The 25154-nt window shown below is 39.2% G+C and overlaps 2 protein-coding genes across 2 annotated transcripts in view; one reads left to right on the top strand and one right to left on the bottom strand.

Moving 5' to 3' along the window:
• The window catches only part of LOC136676482 (guanine nucleotide-binding protein G(o) subunit alpha-like), a 44337-nt gene extending 23983 nt beyond the window's left edge, over positions 1-20354 (top strand). The window contains exons 7-11 of the mRNA XM_066653544.1: positions 906-1034; positions 9061-9190; positions 9783-9854; positions 10755-10842; positions 16073-20354. Coding sequence (XP_066509641.1) covers positions 906-1034; positions 9061-9190; positions 9783-9854; positions 10755-10842; positions 16073-16263 — 610 coding nt within the window. The 3' untranslated portion in view covers positions 16264-20354. The remainder of the gene's footprint in view (positions 1-905; positions 1035-9060; positions 9191-9782; positions 9855-10754; positions 10843-16072) is intronic.
• Positions 20355-20357: 3 nt separating this feature from the next.
• On the bottom strand, positions 20358-22362 carry npb (neuropeptide B). The gene is made up of 2 exons (XM_066654910.1): positions 22099-22362; positions 20358-20486 (listed from the first exon to the last, which is right to left on the bottom strand). Exons 1-2 carry the CDS (start codon positions 22360-22362, stop codon positions 20358-20360), a joined length of 393 nt encoding a protein of 130 aa, XP_066511007.1.
• Positions 22363-25154: the final 2792 nt, after the last annotated feature.

Below are 25154 nucleotides of genomic sequence, written 5' to 3'. Positions count from 1 at the left end.
GTGAGAGAGAGAGAGAATGAGTGAGTCACCGTCGGGGGGTGGGGTTGGAGTTCTGTATCATGAAGCCTTGAGGAATGCAAAGGATAATCTCGCTTTTAAATAATGCTCATTACGCATATGCAAATCCTGTGTAAGCTGGGAAGTATCCTGTGGTATGAATATTCGCATTGGCAATTAGCATAAGATTAGCGCCCCCCTCTGGGGCAGCGTTATCACTACCACAGCTCTAAAAACAGCCATGTCTCTCACACACACTGAAGCCCCTTGCAGATGGATTAAGACCAAGTGGTGGGCATCAGAACATGGATTCACATTTAGAAAAGCTTATTTTCAGAGTCCAAAAATTAGGAATTATTTGTCAGTTTGTTAAATGTGAGTCATTTTTCAATAAATGTATACACCAAACTATGTCCAATTCACTACTTTGTTTTTCAAACGTCTTTCTTAATTTTCGTCTTTGCCTTTGGTTTACTGTCCAATTCATTCTTTTATATTTTTTGTAATTTCCTTCCCTTTATTTCTTGCTAGAATTTTAAAGGACTTGTATTCCATGATTTCTGACTTTGTCCATATGTCAATTTTAACTGAATAAAAAATACTGTGCGAGTTGATAACACCAGGAGAGACGGTTAAATATAAATAATAGTTTACTCCCTGATTTTAGTAGATGGAAAGATGGACTTGTCAAAACAAACTTATTTTCCAGATAAATAGTTTTATCTCTTTTCTGAGACGTGTGCACAGTGCTGCAGGTTAATGCATTTCTTTCTTTCTGCTATTATGGGTAGTTTGTTGAAATTAGAATAAAACATGCTAGCTGTGAATATAACCTCAATTTTTAGACCTCAAGCACTTTGCTGAAACTTTCTATATCTATATCTATAACTTTCTCTATCTTTCTGTAGTTTTTTTGAGAACATGCCTCGGATCGTGTCCCAAGAATATGTTCCCTCGGAGATGGATGTGCTGAGGGTCCGAATACGAACCACTGGGGTCATCGAAACCCAGTTCAAGTTCAAACACCTGGTTTTCAGGTAAAACAATGGAGACAAGTCTAGTTTAGTGTTTCATTCAAATATTCTTTAATATACTTTAACCCTTAAACCTCAGTTGTCTAGGAATAACAAAAACAGATCTCATTTTGAAGAATGATTTTCATTGAATAAGCATAAAATTTGCGTGCAGATCCAAATTTACATGTGGACCACATAGATGTTTTGTGAGTAGAATAGAGGATATTAAAATGACTGTGATTTGAATAATTTTGGCCATTAAAACAAAACATTCATCTTTTTAAAAAATGGAATGTAAAATGAATGTAAATATAGTTTATATACAGTTTGGAACTCTGGTCAAATTACAGCAATAATACGACTAATAATAATTAGAATATGTAGCAGTTCAAAAATTTTGAACAGTGTTTGGAACAGTATATCAAATTATATAATATAAATAATATAATCAAATCAAAGTACTTTGTAAATGAAATACTAGATTAAAGTTTCAAATTAAATTCCAACCATTTTTGTGTGTTTATTTGTGCACTGAGCTTGAACATGAAATAAGCTCTCCCTCAGCTTCTGAGTCCTCATTTGGTCCTCGCCTCTGGTCGCTATCTGTGAGGGTTTCCTCCAGGTGTTACAGTTTCCTCCCACTTTTATGGCACTCAGCAAAGAAAGCTATATTGTACATGTATTGTCCTCTTACTACTCTTAATTTTGCCTTAACACTACAGATTTCTCAGGTAGTAAGGGCAACCCTTTCAATCAGTTGTAAATCGATGTTTATTTCTTATTTGTTTAAATGGTTTCTCTGATATTGATGTTGTGGCGCTTTCCACACTGAAACTCATTGAAACTCATTGCTACATATCCAATGTATTCCCAGCTTTGAGTGGAACTCAATACCTCAACAGCTTAGCTGGCATTAGGTTTGCAGTGGCCTGACAACAGCTTGCTCTAGGACTTGAGGATTATCATGAATCTTATTATCTAAGCTCTGATATCTAAATTATAAACTCCATTTGCATTCCAGCATTTAAAAGTGGTCAATATGACAAGTCAACAAGTTTTACATTGGCATTAGCATTGTTTTACAATGTCTAGCAAGTGGCTTTTATTTTGAATTTAAATTGTTCTATGGTCTGTAATCTTACATTTTGAATGTCTATAATGGTCTACCACCAGTACTCTCCGGGCCAAAAGTCTTACTCATCTAACGTTGCCTCTGAATTTAAGAGTTTCAAAGTGGAGTATTTTGATCTTTGCTACAGTAACAGTTTCTAATCTTAAGGGCAGGCTTTGGACTAGATGTTGGAACATTGTGGTGCAGATTTGATGGCAGCCATAAAAACGTGAGTTCAGGTAGTGTTGTTGGAAATATCATTCTGGATCCCAATTCAGCACAAACTGATTTCATAAGCCCAAAATCACTTTCAGTGCTTCACAGCTAAATGTTGTGTGGTTTTATATGTCTCTAGCCTGCACTTGGCATTTAGTGTTGTGATATTAGGTTCATGTGTGGGTCTCTTGTGTTTCATGATTGTCTACAGAGATTATACACACTGTGTGTGTAGATGATTGCGTATGTCAGAAATGGCTAGGTTTCCTGTGAAGTGCTCATTCAGTGGAAGTAGGATGTAGGGACCCGGGAGTGTGGAAAATGTGATACGTCACTTGAATCATCCTCAAACTCCATTCCAGGGGCTTTGTGGCGAGACGCCCGATAAAAACGACCCGAGTGTGTCTAGAGAATTGTGGGTAATTTTCTGCTTTGTGGCTTTAAAATCCATTTGAATGTTAATGGGGACATTTACAGTTACGCGATGCCACACTTCATTTCAGACGGCTGAAGGATTACTGGGTTTTTCTGCCCCCCTCCCTCCTAGGTTCTTCCTCTGCTCTTCGGTCTCATCTGTTTAGCGTCCTATTTGGACATCTTCTCAGTGTCGTGCTCTGTTCCCTCCAGAGTAACTTCACTAACATCTATATTGCCTTTTTTTGCATAATGAGGAGAGTAATTTGGTTTTGCCTTTTGTGACAGTTTTTCATAAACTGTGCTGAAGCAAAGTAAGACATGATGCTGAAATACAGCCATGGAAGATGCTGAATATTTGGGATGCCTGCTGGGTATTGAGCTGGCACCCCTCTTTTTCTCTTTCTTACCCTGAAGCACTTAAAAAGTGAGATTTGTGAAAGCAAAGAAGCCCTTTCTCCTTCGTTTTTGGTTGAAATAACACTCAGAGTCATCTCAGAGGCGAGAATCTGCTGTTATGTCATTGGCTGCTTCAGAAGCTTATTCAGAATCCTCTCATAAAGCCTATAAAATGTCTTTAAAAAGGGCTGTGTGGTGAGCATACTGTGGCAATCTCCATATAGTCTGTAAATAAATAATTTAAGCTTCACTGAAAGGGACAGAAGATGAAAAAAACAAATAAGTTAACAGCTTTTGTTTGAGGCACAAATTGGATTCAGCAAAAACATTTAATCTTTAAAAAGATTTCATTTATAGCGAGAGGTTAATACAACCTGGGATAAGTCAGCTGTTTGTTTTTAACACAAGATTAATGCGACCTATGGTTTTTACGACATTTTGATTTTTTGAACAGTTTTATATACCTTTCATTTACTTTGGTTGGTTCATTTTATATCTCAGAACAAATATAACTAAGTTTCTATACTTTTTATAGTATGGTTTTAGTATAACATAATATATATATATATATATATATATATATATTATAATAATAATAGTAATAGATTGATATAAACTGGGATCATATTTAATGTATAATTTATGGCAGGGGATTAATTGTATATGTGGATATTACTAGAGGTTACTTTACAACTTGGGAATAAGGCAACCCACTGTTAATTCTATGGTTAGGTTTCTGTGATTCAGAGCTGGAAGCTAATGTATTTATTGGTTCTCCATTCAGGAGATGATCATCTATGGCCTCAGACAATAGCAGCTGTTTATAGAAGATATGAGCAACATGGCTCTCTCTATCACTCTCTTTCTCTTTCTCTCTCTTTTCCCTCTTTATTCTTTCTCTCTGTCTCTCTTATCACCAGCTTACACTGTTTATCACATGCTGAATATTTAATGAAAACTCTCCATGATGTCACCAAACTTTCGTTCTTTCTTTCTGTCTTTTCTTCTTTGACTTGACTTTGCATTGACTTCCCCCCCCCCTCTCCCCTACCACCCCACTATTCTTTCAAAGCTGTTTACTTCATGACCTGTCAGACACTTTGAATCTCCACTGGTCTACAGAGAGGGACTTAAACGTAACAAGGTTAACAGGCATCACTAATGTAAGTTTGAGCTTAAAGTGGAAGTAGACATTTAATTTTTTAAACATTCTTCTCTTGACAGAAGCCAGTTTCTAAGATTAATAACTAGTCAATGAGTCTGGATTATATAGGGTTAACTCTTGAAACTCAAGTTATTATTGTCATTCTGTAGTACTTGTGATTATATTATAATCCCAGATTAATTCAGTCTCTCCTTAAAGCAGTTGAGATAAAGGACATTATAATAAATGCTTGAAGCTGCCAGCACATTATGGTCATTTGAATGTTTAATACTTTAAATAGTTTTTGTAATTATGGAATTAATTACATTTGCCCTTGATTTACATTCTGTAGCAGCAGGTTCCGTTCTGTTCAGCACTGTTTTATTGAATAAGAAAAGGAATAAAATATTGCCAGCATGTTGTCTTGCTGTCACACAACTCCAGGGTCCTGAGGTTGTGGGTTCAAACCCTCCTCAAGGACTGTCTATGAGGAGTTTGTTGTGTTTTCCCCAGATCCGCAAGGGCTTCCTCCAGGTGCTCCTACAAGACATGTTTGTAGGTGAACTGGCAACTCAAAATAGGTGTGAGTGTGTAATGCGTTGCAAAGGACTGGTACCCCATCCAAGGTGTGCCCCTGCCTTGCGCCTTGTGATCGCTGGTAGGCTCCAGACCCACCGCAACCCTGAATTCAATAAATGGTTACAGACAATAAATTAATAATTTTAATGTTAATTTTATTTAGGTTGCCTTAGTTTCATAATTACATCATTAATCTTTTATTTAAATATTATTCACATTTGTAATTTATTTATCTTGTATATACTAATGATGGCACCTCCATCACTTGTAGCTGTTTATGGAAACAGGGCGGTTCAAGTCATGCTCGTTAGCAGAGCAAATAATTAGTAGCGTGGAGCTGTTGGTAATTGTGTTTATTTCTCATCTTTGTGTGTGTCTCTGTGTGTCACACTGCTGTCTTACCTCTGAGTGTCACTGAACTTTGGCCCTAAGCGACCTTTGCGTCTTCAGTGACGAAGAGATTTCATTCTGCCTCATCAGAGCTCCCCATAATTATCCCTCTCTGATTATGGTCGGGGCAATGATGGAGAAAGTGGGGGGGGGGGGAAGAGGTGAGCTAAACTGAAATTAGAGCTGTCATTCCTTTACATGAATTGCAACAGTGTCATTTCTGTGTTTGTTAGTAGTCTAAATTTTTATGACTATAAATATTCATGATTTAAAAAACAAATTTCCTTATCTTACCGTATTTGAGATTATCATTTGACAGCCTACAACAGTATATTATAGCAAAAAACACCATCTGGCCAAAGATTGTTGGCTTCTGCTTGTCCATCATTTCTTCTGAAATTAAGTTTATTAATCAGGAATTAATATTTACTGTAGTAACCTAACTCCTGAAGGCTTTAGACCCTTCTAACCCATTCTTAGGCTCATGTGTGGCTTCTCCAGAGCATCCTGATTCATTTTTGGGTTTCTGTAGAGATTACACATACCTTATTGGATGACATGCTGTGTCAGGAAAGGGTGCATGTTATAAGAAGAGTTCATTTTGAAGAAGTGTCTGCAGACTTTTGGATACATAATGTATGTACATAGGCTTTTTTTTCCTCCCCCACTTTTCCCAACTTCAGTGATTGTCAGTCTCTGTGTACACTACTTGTTCAAGTAATTGTTGTACACCTTCATTCTATTATGCATTCACAGTTCGTATAATCTCAATAGAAAGCTATATTAATAGTTAAGCAAATTGAGGTGCTATTTAGCAGCAACTCATGAGCCTTAGGCCCGCATGCTTAATGCCAAACATGGGCTAGATGGTTGTAGAGCCCTAAGCACTGCTCTGTGAAGCCGTGGGAACAGTTTTCTTGAGTGTAATGTAAATAACTAAATCATCCATCATCAGTACCTGACCTTCACCAAAGCTCTTATGGCTGCAATCAGATGCTCACAGCAGTGTTCTTACATCTAGGTTAAAGACTTCCCAAAAAAAACCTCAACGAGGAACAAACTCCTGAGTAATGTCCTTCATTTCCAAAGAATGGGCAAGTGTAAATCGTCATGTGCCACTTATTCTCAGAAATTGACACAGCAAGAAACCAGGAGTCATCCCTACTTTCTGAGGATAATTTTTATTACACTGCTCTTAGAGGGGCTATATATGGGAGTTTGTCTTCAAAATTGCGTCATAAATTGTTTGTGTAAGTCAAAGCTAGCTGCATTCAATGAGTCACAGTCTTGATTATGAACCCCTGATGTCACATCCAATTACTGAGTGGCGCTTAACCAAAGGCAAATAAAGATTATTGCTTTATTAGATAAGAAAAACTCCAGCTTTCCTTTAGGCCTTCCCTGTGAGACGTGTGTGTGTGTGTGTGTGTTGGGCATGCTTGTCTGCAGAGAGATTGGACTGCTCAATGGCTAGTGTTTCCTCATTGCAAACGTGTGGCGGAATCCTTCAAACAAATACAGAAGGAAGATGAGGCAGAGGTTTGAAAATGAAAAACAGCATTAGAGAGAGGAAGAAAGAGAGGGAGAGGGAGAGTGAGATTGTGGGATGAAGGAGGGATGAAGGTGAGAAGGAGGGGCCCTTAGAAACAGCAAGAAAACACACTTATGTAGAGAGTGACCTTTTCCATGCTGACATGTTTGCCTCTTGCTTGTGAAGGCTGTGATATTGCGTGAGTAAATTGAGAGCTATAGTTTTAGGAGGGGGGGCTTTTATTATTTTCCTTCTTCTATTTCACTCTTTATCTGTTCCTCTGACACCAAAGAATTGAAGAGTTTAGATCTTGAGGGGTCCGTTTTATGCATTAATATTCTTTTTTTTCTTGGATGATATATCTCTTGCTCTTGAATGCAAGTGTCCAGATGTATTATGACCAACATGGAGTCATTTTTTAAAGGCTGAATATACCACATACCCTGTCCAATGACAGTAGAAAACATGGATGGTGTGCCTTCTATAGAAATGAAGCCAAAATTATCCACCATGTTGTCAAATTTGATACTGGACTTTGAGCAGTCCAGTATCAGACAGACACATTTTCTCATTAATGTACACCCAACACCCCCTTCTCAAAGAGCACAGAGGGTCTTGGATCACCATATTGGCTACTCACATTTGTGTGTCATTATCTTCCTTTTTCTTAAACTGCAAATTCAATTTCACTTTAAACAGTACAGTATTTAAGGTGAACTGGATAATTCTGCTGGGCCCACATGGTAATACCTGCTCCATTTAAGGTGGAATGAGTAGTTCTGCAAGTGACAGAAAACTGTTGTGCCAATTAAGGAGGAATGGTAAACGTACTGGGGCCACATAGTAATTTCTGCTTCATTTAATGTAGAGAGGAAAGTTCAGTAAGTACCAGAATGTAGCTATAGCACCATTAACAGTGGAACCAAGCATTCTGTTGTAAAATTCAGCCAACACCACAATGTCATTGCTGCCCCATTCTCATAGGAATGGAAAGTTAATTTAAGTTTTAAATTAAGTGCTAGACCTGTGCTGGCTTCACATTTGAGGGACATTTATCCTGTCAAAGTTTTCTACAGTCATGACAAGACTAAATTTGAGGAATGTCTTGTCCATGTATATTTTATGTCCAGAATTTTACGCCCTCTTATTTTGATCAAATTCATCTGCTTTAAAGTACACTCAATGTATACAGGTAATTGTATAATACTCACAGAAAATCGAATTAAATTGGTCATTCTGGAGCAGCTTAACATGATTCTATGCTCACTGTACAAAATATTGTCCAGAGACTTATAGAGCCAGGTTTGGTATCTGAAGCATTGGAACTATGTTCTCAGGAATGACAGAACTAATTATTTAACAACAGTATCTGACCTTACTAATGCTCTTGCAACTATCATCAAATCCAACACCTAGATTAAAGCCCCCAGAAGAGTAGAAACTTACAACAGGAAAGAAGGTTAAACTCCCCATTAATGACCTTCATTTCAGACAAATGTTAAAGGAGCAGGCGTCCAGAAGCTTTTGACTTTCATGTGTTGGGCACTTCGTCACCTGTTCTCTTTATTTGATGCGTCTGAGCTGCAGGTGCGAAACAGAGTGAATCATCACCCTCTCGCTAATTATCATTAGTGATGAAGTCTAAAAGCTGGAGCAGGGGTTTAGAAACACACATTAATTATATTTGCATATGTGTCAATAATATACCCTAATTATATTTGCTTGTCTGTATGTTTTCTCTCTGTTTACTGTCTCCCAGTTAACTAAGATATGTTATGGATGTGTATGGTACACTTCATGAGGCTGGGTTCTGACATCATTCTTGTTTATTCTCATCTCAAATATTTGCTGCCTATTATTAAAAATAAATAACTGACTTTGGCGAACGAACAACTAATATTAATTAATTTTATTTTTAATAGTCAATAATCTATAATTGAGGTCTTCAAATCCGGACCTTGGTCCAGGTCCCATTCTAGGAATTTAAAATGGTTGGCTAGTATGACAATATAGCTGCAACAGCTAATACACTGGCTGATTAGCCAGGTATAGTATTATACCTGGCCAGACATTGTAAAATCCTGGAACCTGGATCAAAGTCCAGATTTGAAGACATCTAAACTTTTTACCTATCATTGTATTGTAAATGTGAAAACTAAATTTCTGTCACTCTCTTCTCTGAGCTCTCTCCATATTTTTGTCTCTCTCTCTCTCTCTCTTTCTCACTTCCTCTCTTTTTCTCTCTCACTTCCTCTCTTTGCAGACTGTTTGATGTTGGAGGTCAGAGGAACGAGAGGAGGAAGTGGATCAGTTGTTTTGAGGATGTAAGAGCAGTTCTGTTTGTCGTTGCTCTGAGTGGCTACGACATGACGCTGGTGGAGGACCCTTCCATGGTGAGCACAGTGTGTTTCTAATGAAGTTGCCTTTGTTTGTTTCAGTGTTTATTTGTGTCAAATACAGTGGCCAATAAGTGGAAATAAAAAGGGTGTTTCTAATAATGTGGCCAGTGGGAGGATATACTAATGAAGTGTTTATAAAAAACTGGCCTTTTTATTAGAATCACCCAACTTATAATTCCTATCCCTGGACAGTGAGTAGACGTGGAAGGATGGGGTTTGTTGGGCTTAAAAATCTTGTAATTTAACTACATTTATAACATTCATTCATTCATTATCTGGTGGGTCCAGAGTGACCCTGCAAGGCGGGAATACACTCAAGAGCGGGCACCTGTCCTTCACAGGGCAACACACACACACACCCTCACACATTCACTCACACACTCACACCTACAGACACTTTTGAGTCGCCAATCCACCTACCAACGTGTGTTTTTGGACTGTGGGAGGAAACCGGAGCACCCGGAGGAAACCCACGCGGACACAGGGAGAACACTACCTTGCATAACAATCAATGCATAATTTGAACCATGTGACCAAACATAACTGTGTCTGTCTGTCTGTCTGTCTGTTTTTCTTGTCTATGCAGAATCGGTTGCAGGAGAGTCTCAAACTGTTCTCCTCTATCTGCAATAACGTCTTCTTCAGGAGCACATCCATGGTGAGAGAAAAACGCTTTGGCTAGAGAGGTATAAAGCCCCCAACATTAGGGTGTGAAACTGTGTTCTCTGGAGTGATGGAACATCAATACCTGACCTAATTACATGCAAAGCAGCCCTTACAGAAATGTTCTAACATCTAAATCAAATACCTCCCGGAAGCGAGGGGGCTGTTACTGCAGCAGAGAAACAAACTCCTGATTAGCGTACAACAAAATGTCCTGTACAGGGTTTTAATAGGTGTCAGGATTAATGGGAATACTCCTGTTGCCTCAGTCTTTATTCTAATCGCCTCTTTGATAGGGTAATTAAGTTGGAAGGTGTATTTCAAGGTTTTTCTGTGTTGGGTGATGGTGGTCTCTGCTGTAAAAAGCTCATTTACTCTGCCTCATTAAGCAACTTCCAAACATTCTTCTTCCCCTCTCTCTCTCTCTCTCATTCCCTTTCTCTCTCTCATTACAGCACCAGAGCAAATGTCAGGGACCTTCCTGACGTTTACACCTCCACAGAACTGATGCGCTCTTCTATTGCAACCCCTTTCTCTCATCCACACTTTCTCACACTTATTTGCTCTCATGCTTTGTCTTCTTTTCACATAACTTCTTTGACTTTTGTTCCATTTTTCTTTTTCTTCCTTCTGTTGTTCCCTTTTTTCTCTTCTGTTGACTTGCTGTCTCGTTCTTTTCCCTTTTTGCCTTCACACCACGCCACCTCTCTCGGTTTTACTAATATTTTAATGGGTCTATCTAGTTTTACTACAACACTATTGGCAAACTCACATCAATCCCTACGAATGAGGCTTGATTTGTGTTGTTTGCCTGCCTCAGTCCTGAAAATGAAAGATAACTTCTATAATCTATAACAAAATGTATATGAAATGTCACTTCTTTTCTTTTTTTCAGATTTTGTTTATGAATAAGATTGATCTGTTCCAGGAGAAGATCCTCCACTCTGGACGCCACCTCCGACTCTATTTGCCTCTCTTTAGAGGTACTCACTCACGTAGTTTGAGGGATTAGCTTTTTTTTTCCTCTTTCACATCAGAGATATGTATCACTGATCAGTAACTAAGGTTAACAATACACACGTGTGGGGGAAAAATGTATGTAAATGAGACATTTTATAAAAAATAATAATAATAAGGACAATTAGAATACAACAGGTAATTAAGCATATAGATACATATATACGTAAATATGCTTTAATTGTACAAGTAATTAACTAAAAACTTCTAGTAACTCATTTAGAGAGCAGACATAAAATCGTTCATTACCTGTTTGAACAAAGTACTTATTCAAAGAAAGCACTGAAGTGATCCCTCGTTTTTCGCGGGGGATGCGTTCCAAGACCACCTGTGAAAAACGAATTTCCACGAAGTAGAGGAAAGAGATTTTTTTTTTTAATGTATTTAACGAGTATTTGGACTTTTAAAACCCTCCCTGTACTGTTAACAACCCACCCTTTGCATTAAACAGTCATTCTATAATGTTTTTCAGCTGGAACTACATGTGATATCCTACCAGTTTCTTTAATAGAGTAATTCCTACGCTGTGATTTTGCGCAAGTAAATTTCACTTGGATGTGGACATGAAAAATACATGTACTGTACGTAAGAAATAATTGTAAATGATATATTTTGTCACCTACAGGCCCAGTCTAATACATGTAAATAATACTTTTTAATATTTTAATAATAATAATTTTAATAATTTACACACCATAAGTGTGTAAAGCTCCTCCTTCGATCACCACCTTAACGTGGTGGAGGGGTTTGCGTGCCTGCGTGAGCCTAGGAGCTATGTTGTCGGGGGCAATAGCCCCTGGTAGGGTCTCCCAAGGCAAATTGGTCCTAGGTGATGGGCCAGACAAAGAGTGATCCATAAAGACACGAATGAAAAAGATAATAACGAGGACACAGCCTCCCTTGCCCGGAGCAGGGTTACCGGGGCCTCACCCTGGAGCCAGGTCTGGGGGAGGGGCTCCTTGGCGAGCGCCTGGTGGCCGGACTTTCACCTATGGAGTCTGGCCGGGCTTAGCCCGAAGGAGATACATGGGTCCACTCTCCCATGGGCCCACCACCTGTGGGAGAGGTAGTAATCCGGGTCTGGTGCATTGTGGATCGGGTGGTAGTCGGGGTCGGGGGCCCTGGCGTTCCGATCCTCGGTTACTGAAACTGGCTTTTGGAACATGGAACGTAACCTCTCTGCCTGAGCTGGTGCGCGTGGTTGAGAGGTACCGACTAGATATAGTTGGGCTCACCTCGACACACAGTATGGGCTCTGGAACCAATCTCCTCGAGAGGGGCTGGATGCTCTTTCACTCTGGAGTTGCCCAGGGTGAGAGGCGTAAGGCAGGTGTGGGCTTACTCATAGCCCCCCGGCTTAGCGCCTGTACGTTGGGGTTTACCCCAGTGGACGAGAGGATAATTTCCCTGCACCTTCGGGTTGGGGAAAGGGCTCTGACTGTTGTTTGTGCTTATGCACCGAACAGCAGTTCAGAGTACCATGCCTTCTTGGGGACCCTAGAGGGAGTGCTGGAGAACACTCATTCTGGGGACTCCATTGTTCTGCTGGGGGACTTCAACACTCACGTGGGTAATGACAGTGAGACCTGGAGGGACGTGATTGGGAGGAACGGCCCCACTGATCTGAACCCGAGTGGTGTTCAGTTATTGGATTTCTGTGCTCGTCACAGTTTGTCCATTACGAACACCATGTTCGAACATAAGGGTGTCCACAAGTACACCTGGCATCAGGACACCCTAGGCCGCATTTCGATGATCGATTTTATAGTCGTATCATCTGACCTGCGGCCATATGTTCTGGACACTCGGGTGAAGAGAGGCGCCGAGCTGTCAACTGATCACCACCTTGTGGTGTGTTGGATCAGATGGCGGGGGAGGATGCCGGACAGACCTGGCAGGCCCAAACGTGTGCTGAGGGTTTGCTGGGAACGTTTGGCAGAGGAACCTGTAAGAAAAGTTCTTCAACTCCCACATCCGGCAGAGCTTCGACTGCATCCCGGGGGAGGCTGGTGACATTGAGTCTGAGTGGGCCATGTTCCGGACCTCCATTGTTGAGGCGGCTGAACGGAACTGTGGCTGCAAGGTTGTCGGTGCCTGTCAGGGTGGCAATCCCCGCACTCGGTGGTGGACACCCCCGGTGAGGGGGGCTGTCAAGCTGAAGAAAGAGTCCTATCGAGCCTGGTTGGCTCAGGGGACTCCGGAGGCAGCCGACAGGTACCGAGGAGCCAAGCGGCTCGCAGCCTCGGCAGTCGCTGAGGCAAAAACTCGGGTGTGGGAGGAGTTCGGTGAGAACATGGAAAACGACTTTCGGTCAGCTCCGAGAAGTTTCTGGCAAACCGTCAGGCGACTCAAGAGGGGAAAGCAGTTTTCCACCAACACTGTATATGGTGGGGGTGGGGAACTGTTGACCTCGACTGGGGACGTCACCAGACGGTGGAAGGAATACTTCGAGGATCTTCTCAATCCCACCAGCACGTCTTCCGCAGAGGAAGCAGAGCTTGGGGACCCCGGGGGGGGCTCGTCTATCACTGGGGCTGAAGTGGCCAAGGTGGTCTTTTTTTTTTTGGACTTTTGCTTTTTTGCTTACAGAAGCAATCTGCCCTCTGCCTCCTCGCTGTCCTCCCCAGACATGAATCTCAACCAGGTTGCCTGTTTGAGGAGTACTGAACGAACAAGCAAGAGACGAGTTTAAGAACTATGGACCATAATATCTAAGAAGAATGTGCCATAATCAACATTTACACAGAAAGTGTTCATAATTTCACTAAAATATCTACCTACACAAGAAAAAGGCAAAAAAAAGTGAATGAGCGGTTGCTATTTCCCTGCATTTTTAAACATTTTCTGTTCAAATCCACATTAAATATTTTGACTAGACAAGGCTGGTGGTGTTTATCAAATTTCCTTTCCATCCTAAATTTTGTTTAGGGTAGGCTGAACATTGCTTCTTAGCCACATTGTTCGTAGTCAAACATTTTGTTCCACCTTATTTCTGTCCATTTACGAGTCTTATTTGTGTTATTGCCAGCTTATTGAATTCTCTGTTCTGACTTAATAGCCGAAGCTAGCGCTGTAGCTTTTAAAACTTTTTGAAGCAACTGTTATTCCACTTTCTGTTGAAAACACACAAACTAATTGTATGTAATGGCACTAAATATTTGATTAAGTGAATTGCAAAATAGAAATATCCCGTCATTTTTTTTCTCTACATTTACAAGAAGTTACTTTCTAAACCACCTTAAAACTTTAGACTAGATCAAGCTGGTGTTATTTTCCCTTCAACCATAACTGTCATTTTAAGAGGCAGATCCTTGTTTTTTATATATAACTTTCGTATTTAAGCATTTAGTTTCACCTTAAATGAATACATTTAAGAAACTTATTTGCATTATTCTCTAGCTTCTTATTGAATACTCTTTTCCACCTTAAACAGCTATGTGAAGCTAAGTCTAGCGCTAGGTTTTATACATAAAATTCATTTTGAAACACTTCTTATTTCCCATTTTATCTAGGACCAAGTGTACGTCATGTCACTAAAACATCTAACTACTAGGGAAACACTTTTATATATTCTGTGTACTACCAAGCTTGATTTCTCCATTCCACCTTAAATATGTGAATATGCGAGGCTTTTCAAACACAATTCTTATTCCTTCATTTGTTTAAAACACACACACCATGGAGAGAAACACACATGAATCTGCATCAATTTATTTAAAACAAACAAACAATCAATGGTTAATCATGTTGTTATTCACCTTCTTCATATAAAACACACAAAACACAGTCCTGACGCCTTTCAAACATCGCTATGCCTCACTTCCTTTATATGAAACACAACCTCTGATGTTTACTCCTTTTAATTTATACATAGGTGTCTGTACTTCTATTTTATTTATTTATTTCTGGAATTATTTGCTGTTACTTGTTCAGGAGAAATTTGGCCAGCTCTGGATCTGTTTTGTAGTGTTGCTACTTCTGAACTGCCTCCACTTTCAAACACAAGGCCAACATTTCCTCTCATTTTATTGTGCCTGGATCACAGAAGCTCCGCTCTGGACTGGGCACATAATATACTGCTTCAGCAATGATATGAGAGGCAGCAGTGTTTTAGCGTTTACTGTTTCCTTAATCTATGATCACACACCCTGGACATTTTATGACTAAGTACAGTGAATGTTACAAGTTGCTCCTTTAAATATAAGCCGCTTTAGAACAATATGTTGTTTGAACATTTGTGGGCATACAAAATGAACGGCAGGTTCTGGCTAATCATTAATTTTATTGGTTGTGGGAAGGTCTGACGTGATGGATGTCTCCTCAACTCACTGACTGTCTCAGTGGTCACCACGTTTAATCAGAATCTGTCAAAAAAACGATAATAATGACTGTTTTTAAAAAGAATTCTCCTTCCAATAAACTTAGGATCCACTCTGGTTCCTCTTCTCCAGACAAACAAGATTTGCCCATTTACATTTACATTAGATTTAGTCTTACTTTCTTTTCCCATTTTACTTATACTTTCTCAATCTCTCTTCCCATTTTTATCATCATTTACTTTCCTCTTTTAATGCATACTCTTCTTCTTTCTTTCAATTTTTTTTACTCTCACTCTACCCCTTTCTCACATTCTCTCACTATTTCTTTTTCTCCCTCTATCCCTTCCTCTCTATCTCATTCTTCTCATAATTTTTCAGTTTATCTTACGTTCTCTCACTATTTACAACTTTTTCTCCATTCTTGCTTTTTTTTCTCTCACTCTCTTGTTCTTTTGTACCTTTTTTGTCTCTCAGTCTTCCCTTTTGCTCCTTCCCTCTTACTCTTTGCATTCTGTTTCTTTTACCTTCCTGCACGTTTTTTAAAATATATTTTATTTCTCTCTCTCTCTCTCTCTCTCTCTCTCTCTCTCTCTCTCGCTCTTTCTCTGTTAGAAAGATACAAACAAACAGGTAAATCAACAGCTGAGTTTTTCCCTTTAAAGTTCAGCACAGATGGAGGGGTTAGAGGTCAAAATGATGTCAATGTGTTTTGAATATATGTTGACATTTTGCCAGATTGAGTTCTTCACCTTCACACAGCTGATGTCTGATCTGTCCACATTTTTTTTTTCTTTCACTGTTTTCCTGTTCTCACTGTTCTCTCTGTCACTGTCCGTTCTATCTATCTCTCTATCTCTCCCTTTCTCTCTCTCTGTAGGTGCTGATTGTGATGTGGATTCTGCAGCTCGCTTTATCTCGTCCATGTTCGTGTCCCAGAATGTGACGCCCACCAAACTCATCTACCATCACTTCACCACGGCAACAGACACATCCAACGTGCAGGTGGTCTTCCAGGTTGTCATGGACACCATCATCAAGGAGAACCTGGAGGCTGTCTCTCTACTCTGAGCCAAGGGTCATGTTTATTGTGACCGTAATTATTACTATAATCAGCATTAATGATGTTTTACATCTTTCTCTTCCTTTTTCAATCTCAAGAACGATATTTAAAAAAAAAACTTCTATTCAACTTAGCTCCAAAAACAGTCTGGGAAAGCTTACATTAGTTCACAGAATGCAATGACAGGTGTCAGCCAGAAGGATACAAAGCCACACAGCACTGGGCTGTACAGCAACGGAATTGTGTTCTCTGGATACCTTTGGGATGATTTGGGATCCAGATGTACTTGACCTAACTAATGCTCTCATGACTGACTCTCATTAGGTCCTCAGAGCAATGTTCCAATGTCTATGTAAAGCCTTCCCAGAAGAGCAGAAAAAGCTTCCGGTTGCACTATCTTCATTTCAGAAGAAATATTGGAAGAGCTGGGGTTTGTAAACTTTTAATCATAATGAGTGTGTCTCAGTTTCCTAGCGAGCTACATTTTTGGCCACTCTCTGCATAGGAATATTTCTAAGTAGTCAGCCTTTTAACACACCTCAAGCTTTATAAGAAATTTTATTAAGATGTACATGTTAGAAAGCAATGACATTACCGTTCATTTCACGCACTGCAAGCAAACAGGTTTTGCTCCTAATCACTTCAGCTCTCATAAGTACCTAAGATTATAGTGCCATGGATTCTGATCTCCCTTAAAGTTACGAGTTAATAAGGATCTCAGTAGGAGCTTTTAAGAGTTTAATTTATCTATTAATTGGGACAGCATACTTGTCAGGAGCACACATATTATGACATAAAATCCTGTCTATGTAGAGAGCTCACTAATATTTAAGATAGACCTATAGTGTATATCCCTTTTTTTTTTTTGGATTTCATGAATATTGGTCACTCTACCAATACTTAACACAGCAAAATAACATGCGGTCGTTTTTCTCAGTTTGTTTCTGTCTCTAAAAACACAGAAATCTATGCATTATCAGCAATTTACAAACATTCATTCGTTATCTGTAACCGCTTTTCCAGTTCAGGGTCACGGTGGGTCCGGAGCCTAGCTGGAATCACTGGGCGCTAGGTGGGGACACACCCTGCAGTGGGCGCCAGTGTGGGTGACACACACTCGCACTTTCACTCTCACACTCGCACCTATGGACACTTTTTTGAGTCGCCAATCCACCTATCAACATGTGTTTTTGGTCTGTTACCCAGAGTGGGACTTGAATCCACAATCTCCAGGTCACAGGAGCTGTGTGACTGTGACACTACCTGCTGCGCCACCGTGCCACCCTAGTTTACGAACATAAACAATAGAAATCTTAGCATTTTATATACATCTGATCCTTTTGAGGTTTTATGTCTGACCAGAACAAAAACATGAGGAAAATTTGCCTCCTGTGGATGTTTTTCTTCAAGTTTCTCATGTTTTTTTTCTATGCTCACATGAAAATACTCATATTTCAGCACTGTGCATACTGTACATTTTATTTACCGTTTTTACAATGTTCAAACAGTTTGAAATCACTTTTCATCTTTGTAATGTCAAATCAAAGGTTTGTCACTCTCTTTTATTTTATATTTCAACCAATAACCTTTCACCCTGTTCTTTAATGCTCAGGACTACCACAGAGGTGGATCATTCATAGTGCTGACACTTATGTGGTGGTGGTGGTGTGTTAATGGGGATCAAACACAACAGTGCTGCAGGAATTAGTTTTCCACTCAATGTCACTGCTGGACTCATAATAGTCGACCAATCAAAAATATTCAGCCAACAGCATCCTGTGTACATTGATTAAGGACTAGAGTATGACCAACAAACAATGTGCAGCAACAAATGAGCTGCTGTCTCTGACAAAGTGGATGTATCTAATAGAGCAGTGAACGGAGACGGTGTTTAAAAACTCCAGCAATACTGCTGTGTCTGATCCATTCATACCAACGCAACACACACTAACACAACACCACTATGCCAGTGTCAGATCCACAGCCCAAATCATACCTGCTCTGTCTGTGGGGATCTTGTGTGTGTGTGTGCGTGTGCACACGTGTGTAAAAAAATGGATAAAGACATAAATATAACTAATTATTTACTGTCTAAATATGTCTCTCAAGTCTTAATACCTATGCCATCTAGGTATTGATTTTAATATAATTTATTTTTGAAAAAGCACATTAATTATGATATATGATACATTTGAACAGCAGTGCCAAATGTAAAATATTTTATATATATATAATCCAAACCTATGAATACTGTGAATATAAGTAACAAAGCGTTTGCCATTCTCTGCACATATCTGGATTTATGTTTCTGAAGACGGTGATTCCACACTTTTAAACTATGTGGTTGCTGTTTGTGGTGGTCTGTTTGGTGGGCCATGCAAGTCAGTGTGTGTTTTCCTCTGGTCAATATTTGCCATACTCAGTGTGTTTGAACACCACAGTTAATGATTAACTTAGAATTGTGTTTTCATTCCCATCAGTTCCCCCCATGCCCCCAACACCCACACATACATCCTGAACAACCGGCACGTTTCCTGGAATACATTCATGCACCCAAACATACATACAGACACACACTAACCATGATTACAGGAATATGTTCACATTCACACACACTAACAAACTGTCTTTCAGTACTGTGCCAAAGTCAGAGATAACCCTTCAATTATTTAAGTGACTGTCAAAACAAGAGGTATTTCTTAGAAGATTAGATGAAAGTATAATCCACTTCAGTAATAAAGTCAAAGCCCAAAAGATGTTTACATTAGTTTCAAAGCAGAATTGCTAAGCCGTGACTGTGACTGCATATTTCACTACTGATGGGTCTTCTTGAGTACAGCTAACACCACATGGACTTGTTGACATTTAAACCTTTGATTTTCTCTTAAAGGGGTTTTCAACTATTCCGCTGTGGCTTAAATCCATTCTTCCACTGTGAATAGAACAGCTAAACTAGATGTCACTATGGGTGTGGAGATGTCCATCAGTGTGCACTCAGAAAAGGAAATAGACACAATAAAATAACTACATCAAAACTGGACATGTGAGAGTTGGAGTAGTTTTATGGACTGAATGCTTAAAACTTGGATTGTGAGAATGTAAAATGCGACCAAATTCTAAGACTGGACAGTTTAGACGGTGTACATGCAGATTTGAGAAACTTGAAGCCAGACTGATTGTGGACACAGTTAATATTGAAATATAATATACAGATAAAATGATACATGCTGTTATTAGATAAATGAAGGATGTTATAAGATTGGCACTGTACTGTAAAAAAAATTTTGTTTCTGAAGTAGAATATATATATATATTTTCCCCGCATTGTTGATTCCCATAGAGACAATCTCACTGTGCCTTTTTTGTGCTATGAATCTTTGAATACTGTGTATATTTGTATTATTTAAATAATGCCTTACATTTTCTGTTTGGAAGTTTTCCTGATTCCGTGGCAATTTGCTTTTAACATATTTTTCTTTTTTTTCCCATTTTTGTGTGTGTGTAATTATTGTCATTAAATCTTTCCAAAAAATATTTGTTTTCGACAATCATATTTACCCCAAAATGAGACCAATGCAACTATGCAAGGTAAAAATGTGATTTATTCTGAGAATCCATAGCATTTTTCCTTTAGTAATGCCAATAACACAATATTTTCTTCTTTTTTTTACTTTTTATTATTGTTTTATTTTTCCCAAAAATAAAAATGCACACAAATGGCATCTGTCCCATTTTAATACAATACAAAATAAATGACAGAAAACTTTGAGAGTCAACAGACATTTAGTATGTGTGTGTGTGTGTGTGTGTGTGTGGAGAGGGGCATAAAAATGTTCACACTTTTTCATACACGGTTGCAGTTGACTTCTGTTTTTTTATAAGCAGCTGGTCTTTCCACATTGTGTGAAATAAATCAAACATTCAGTGTCTCCAGTCCGTTTCTGGAAATAATAAATATTATTAATAAAAAATAAATGAACAAAAAAACAGCAAGGCCCCCGCACGTTCTGTGTTTGGACCCCTAATGGTTTACACTCCAGGGTTCGGTTGGTGGATTTGTTAGGTGGTGGAGGAGTGCGTGGGTGGGAGAGGAGGGAGTTTTTCATGCTCCTTCACACTCCAGGGCGTCGAGGGCCAGCAGAACATCAGCTTTGCACCGGAAAGAACTGGACCCGTCCAACGCAAGCTCACAGCTCTGAAGGTTCGGTGAGATTTCCTTCACACACACCACCTGCACAGGCACAGTTAAACACTCAACGTTAACGGAACGCCCCCATTTTCACCCCATGCTCCACACATCCTCAGAGTTCAGAAGGCTTCGAGGAGAACACTAACAAACTTGCGATGACATTTAACGTTCATTTCAGAAGTCATATGGTACCTGAATTGGAATGATCTTCTATTTGACTCATATTTAATGACTCATTGTTTTACACACGGAGTTGCAAATTGCATGTTTATTTTACCGTTTCCCTGTGAGGTGGAGTCTTATTTTTATCGATTTATTTTTTATTGACATTTTTTACCTACAATTTATAACGTAGATAACAACCAAAGGAAATTATATATATATTCAAATTCAGGAATGTCAGATAAATACGAATATATTTATACAAAATAAATAAACCTGAACATTATTTAATTATGTTTTGTTCTCTACAGCTTCTCTTATTTGTGCTTGTACGGGGCACTTAAATACACGTTGAATGCGTTTTTTTACGCACGGTCCACGCTTTTTCCGGATTAATACGCCCTTTGCGCAGCAAACGCGCTTTTGCAGGCAAAGCTCAATTAGAGCAGAGAGAAAATATTTTATGCATTGGTTTAATGTTTGCCAAAAGGTTGTCACCAGAGTAATCTGAATATTTATTAATCATAGAAATATGTAAAGGCACTTCAGTGTATCCCAGTAAGCACGACTAGATTTATAGGTAAAAATCAAACGATATGTCTATTTATGAATTAAGTCAGACCAGTATTTAATGAACGTGTTCAATAATGAGCGGGTTTGGAGGTGTCTACTTCGTTCGCGTCGATGTTAATCTTTACATCTGCTGTGTAATTTCTGCGCACGACATGCGTTTTACGCACGGTGCGCAACAAGTGAGAGACAGTGAACATGAACAAAAGTAAACTGATACTGCATTCCGGGAGAGACGCTCGCGCCGTCTGAAGCTTAGACATCGTAGATATGTAACCTATTGATAAATATGGGACTCAAGAATCACCACATCTATAAAACGTGTTATCTCTGACTGATCCAAGCGCAATGCTCCAGGCAAGTGTGTGTGTGTGTGTGTGTGTGTGTGTGTGTGTTGCATTAGTCCCGTTGTAAGTCGTGTACAAAAAGGCGAATCCTGAATCGTTTCCGTTCGTAACTGATTTCAAACTTTGTGTGTGCGTGTAGTTTCTGGGTGCTTCTAGTGTTGATGTCCTCTCTGACCTTAAACTTGACTACTTTTCAAAAAGGTTTCCTTTGTAGCAAAAACAGCACTGTAAAATGAGGACTAATAATAATAATAAAAAAAGATACTTGTTTTTATAAACTGTCATTTTATAAGCTATCATTGTTGGGACAGTATAGGTGTGTGTGTGTGTGTGTGTGTGTGTGTGTGTGTGTACGTGACTGAGGGTCTCTTTATACTCCTGAGGACCTCTGTGGACTCTTCTCCCCTTTGCCAGCAAAAATATGTTCTGACTGGTAAACAAGTGGAAAAATGTGTGTGTAATCTGTGTTAACTATTTTCCTGCTGATGTTGTGTGTACGTGTGTGTGTCTGCCATATTCCTGTTGGTGTAGATCTCCTCACTACTGTTTGTGTGTATACATGTGTGTGTTTTTACCATATTCCTGAGTGCTGTGTGTAGCCTCTGGGTGCTGCTGGTGTCAACCTCCTCACTGCTGGATGAGTGTGTGTCCTGCTCTCTCTCTGCGTCCGCGGAGCGTGTGTGTGCAGATCTCCTGATGCCGGACAAGAGGCCGGACGCTCGTCCAACCGAGTAGTAGCTGGGTCCGGTCGCCTGTTTGTACCAGGCTTCAGCCGGCCGTGCTGACACAAGGACGAGAGCTGCCCCCAGCAGCAGGACACAACGCCAGGACCCCAGCATCACCGCACTTCTGTTTCTTGAAGGCTTCTGGAATGTCTGTGTGAGGCTGATGACAAGAGAGTGTGTGTGAGTGGGAGTGTGTGAGAAAGAACGTGTGTAGCTCTGATGCCTATTCTTCACCCTCCCCTTGATTCTGCTGGAGTTTATATTAACACCCCCTCCCCAACACACATTCACACATTCACACACACACACAAATATATCCCTCCTCCTGTTCTTCATCATCTCTCCATCATCATCTCTTCATCATCAGCACCCTCCTCCTCCTCTCGGGGAGGTGATTCATCTTTTTCCGGTGGGGAAAATTCCAAACAAGATGACTATGATTTTGTGAAGCTCTATATATGTTTGTGTATATAATGACATATGACATTACCCTTCATTTCTTTCATTTCCAGTCAAAAAAAGATTTCCTTTTTGAGATGGATGAAAATATCCACTCTCTCAACTCTCATTTCAGATTCAGTCCATTTCTGTATTGTGAAACCTACATCAAAGATTTAAATTTGTCTGTAGATTTTTTTTGGAAAAACTAAAAGTAAGTCAGAGGAATGGAAGCTAGAATGAAGTCAAAAGGTGGACATAGTAAACACAGAAAAAAGTGAATTTTTGTTATGTTTTTTAAACTGCTGTTTAACAGATGTTTCTGTTATCTGATTATGGAAAATGAATAACTTTCTTTAATTCATCTGCTGTAACTACTTTGTCCTTTGAACAGAATCACTGGGTGCAAGACATGAACATACCTTTGCAGGACAGGTGCATTTCAGAGCATCACACACACACATCTGTGGACACTTGCAGAGCCAAATTAACTTGGACTGTGGGAGCGAACTGGTTGACTCATAGGAAACCCACATAGATATGGGGAGAACAACTCCTCACAGACAGTGACCTGAGGTGTGTGTCTGGTCCAAAGGTGGGGCAGTCACCATACCTTTTGTGTCACATACCGCTTTTGTGTTTGTTCAAGTAAGTAATTGTACCTTAATTCCCATAAAAATAATAAATAATATTGAAATAGTAACTAAGAGACTAATTTATTTAGAGGTTTTATTTAATTTATAAGATTTTTGACAGACTAAATGTTTACTTACACTTTGTTACTATTTGGTGGCTTGACTTTATTTAACTGCACAAATTTAATCAAACACATATGGTAGCCTTGCACAAACTTCTCACAATAGTAGACCATTCCACCTGACAGAAATTTTCCATTGGATCCATCATATTTTTGCAATGGCTATTCCATATATCCATAAAATGAATGGCCTGCAGGACGACCCCTTTGTGATTAAGTTGCAGCTCTCTGGCTGATGCCTTGAAGGCAGCATCTAAGATTGTGGGGAAACAATGTTGTCTGGTTTGTTTGCGTTCAGAAGCTCAGTGTGTTTTAAGATGAAACTGTAGGTTTGAGGGGACAGAATTATAGTTGTTTGTAAGTGGCCAAATTTGAACTTGTCTAAGTTTTTGTTCACTGTTTGAATTACCACAGAAACTCATTTGTAACTCTAGTTGTTTAATTTTTACTTTTGGCCTACATTCACTTTCATGCAGTTAGTGCTTTCCCAAATTTAGCGTCAGATCCATCTACAGCAAAAATGTCAATATTACCCACATATGGACCAGGAATAGAGTAATATCCTCATTGTCTAAAAAACACCAAAACTGCAGTGATCAGAGGTAGAATTCCTGACATACTGGAATGAGACACTGTTTTTCTACCCATTTACAGACACTGGGGCTTTGCAAACACATTAGACCAGTTTCAAGCACACAGCAAATTCAAGCTAGCAAATGGTGAGGAAACATCCTCTGAATTCTATAAAAAGTGAGTTTTGATTAAAATTGTGAACATCACCTTTAAGCTGCTGCTTACATCTTTCTAAATAAGCCTCCTTCATGGTGCCATCTACTTTATAAGGTGTGTAGCAATACGGCTTCCCAACATGATGTCGCCGCCTCCATGCTTCGCAGTTGGGATGTTATTTTTTGGATTAAAAGCCTTGCCCCTTTTTTGTCAATTTCAGGCCCTGATTATAATGGCCAGTCAGTGCAATTTTTGTTTCATCTGACCAGAGAACACTCCTGCAAAATGCTAGGTCTTTGTCCTGGTCATCAAAGACTTGCAAACATTTGTGTTTTTTTATTATTTATTTTTTTAATCATTATTTATTTGGCAGCCTTTCAGACTATGTCACTGTAGTTCTGTCTTAGTGGTAGACACATTGGTATCTGATTTCTCCAGCTCCAGCCCCAGTTCTTTTGTTGTCTTTGATTTCATGTAAACTTTTAATGCCACAATTTGTTCAGCCCTGGGATTTTTGCCTCATTCCTGAATTATATACTGTTATTATTACTGTTACTGTTAATATTTATATACAGAAATATTTTATATTTCAATTGATTGTACAGTTGCTTGTGGTACCATTATTCATTTGGATATTAGTCCAGAAAGGACCAGTATTGTGGAGGTCCACAATTGTATTTTTATAGGGTTTTGCATCAATAGTGAAAAAGGCACTGGCTGGAAACTCAATCACAGGTGCAATAATTACCTCCTACTTGGGTGTTTTGCTAAACAGAAGCTTCTAAAATTGTATTAAAATGGCATGTGAATCATTTTGACACTGAAAACCTGATATAAGGAATTAAACCTGAAATATATTTCAGCTTCTGTTTTATCAGAGCTTTTAGCTCAGATGTGAAAGATGCTCTAATTGAAACATATGGTGATAACATATGGTGAAATGGAGTGTGTGGAGCTGTGAAAAATTGAGTGGCTGAGATGA

Source organism: Hoplias malabaricus, chromosome X2 (genome assembly GCF_029633855.1).
Source record: "Hoplias malabaricus isolate fHopMal1 chromosome X2, fHopMal1.hap1, whole genome shotgun sequence".
Lineage (NCBI taxonomy): Eukaryota > Metazoa > Chordata > Actinopteri > Characiformes > Erythrinidae > Hoplias > Hoplias malabaricus.
This window is presented reverse-complemented; position numbering and strand designations above follow the sequence as displayed.

Excerpts from the sequence above, each read along its gene's own strand:
- npb (XM_066654910.1), bottom strand. The coding sequence starts at position 22,362 with ATGCTGGGGTCCTGGCGTTGTGTCCTGCTGCTGGGGGCAGCTCTCGTC. Across the intron at positions 20,487-22,098 it reads ACACAGCACTCAGGAATATG|GTGGTGTGTGTGAAGGAAAT; the intron begins GTAAAAACACAC and ends GTGCCTGTGCAG.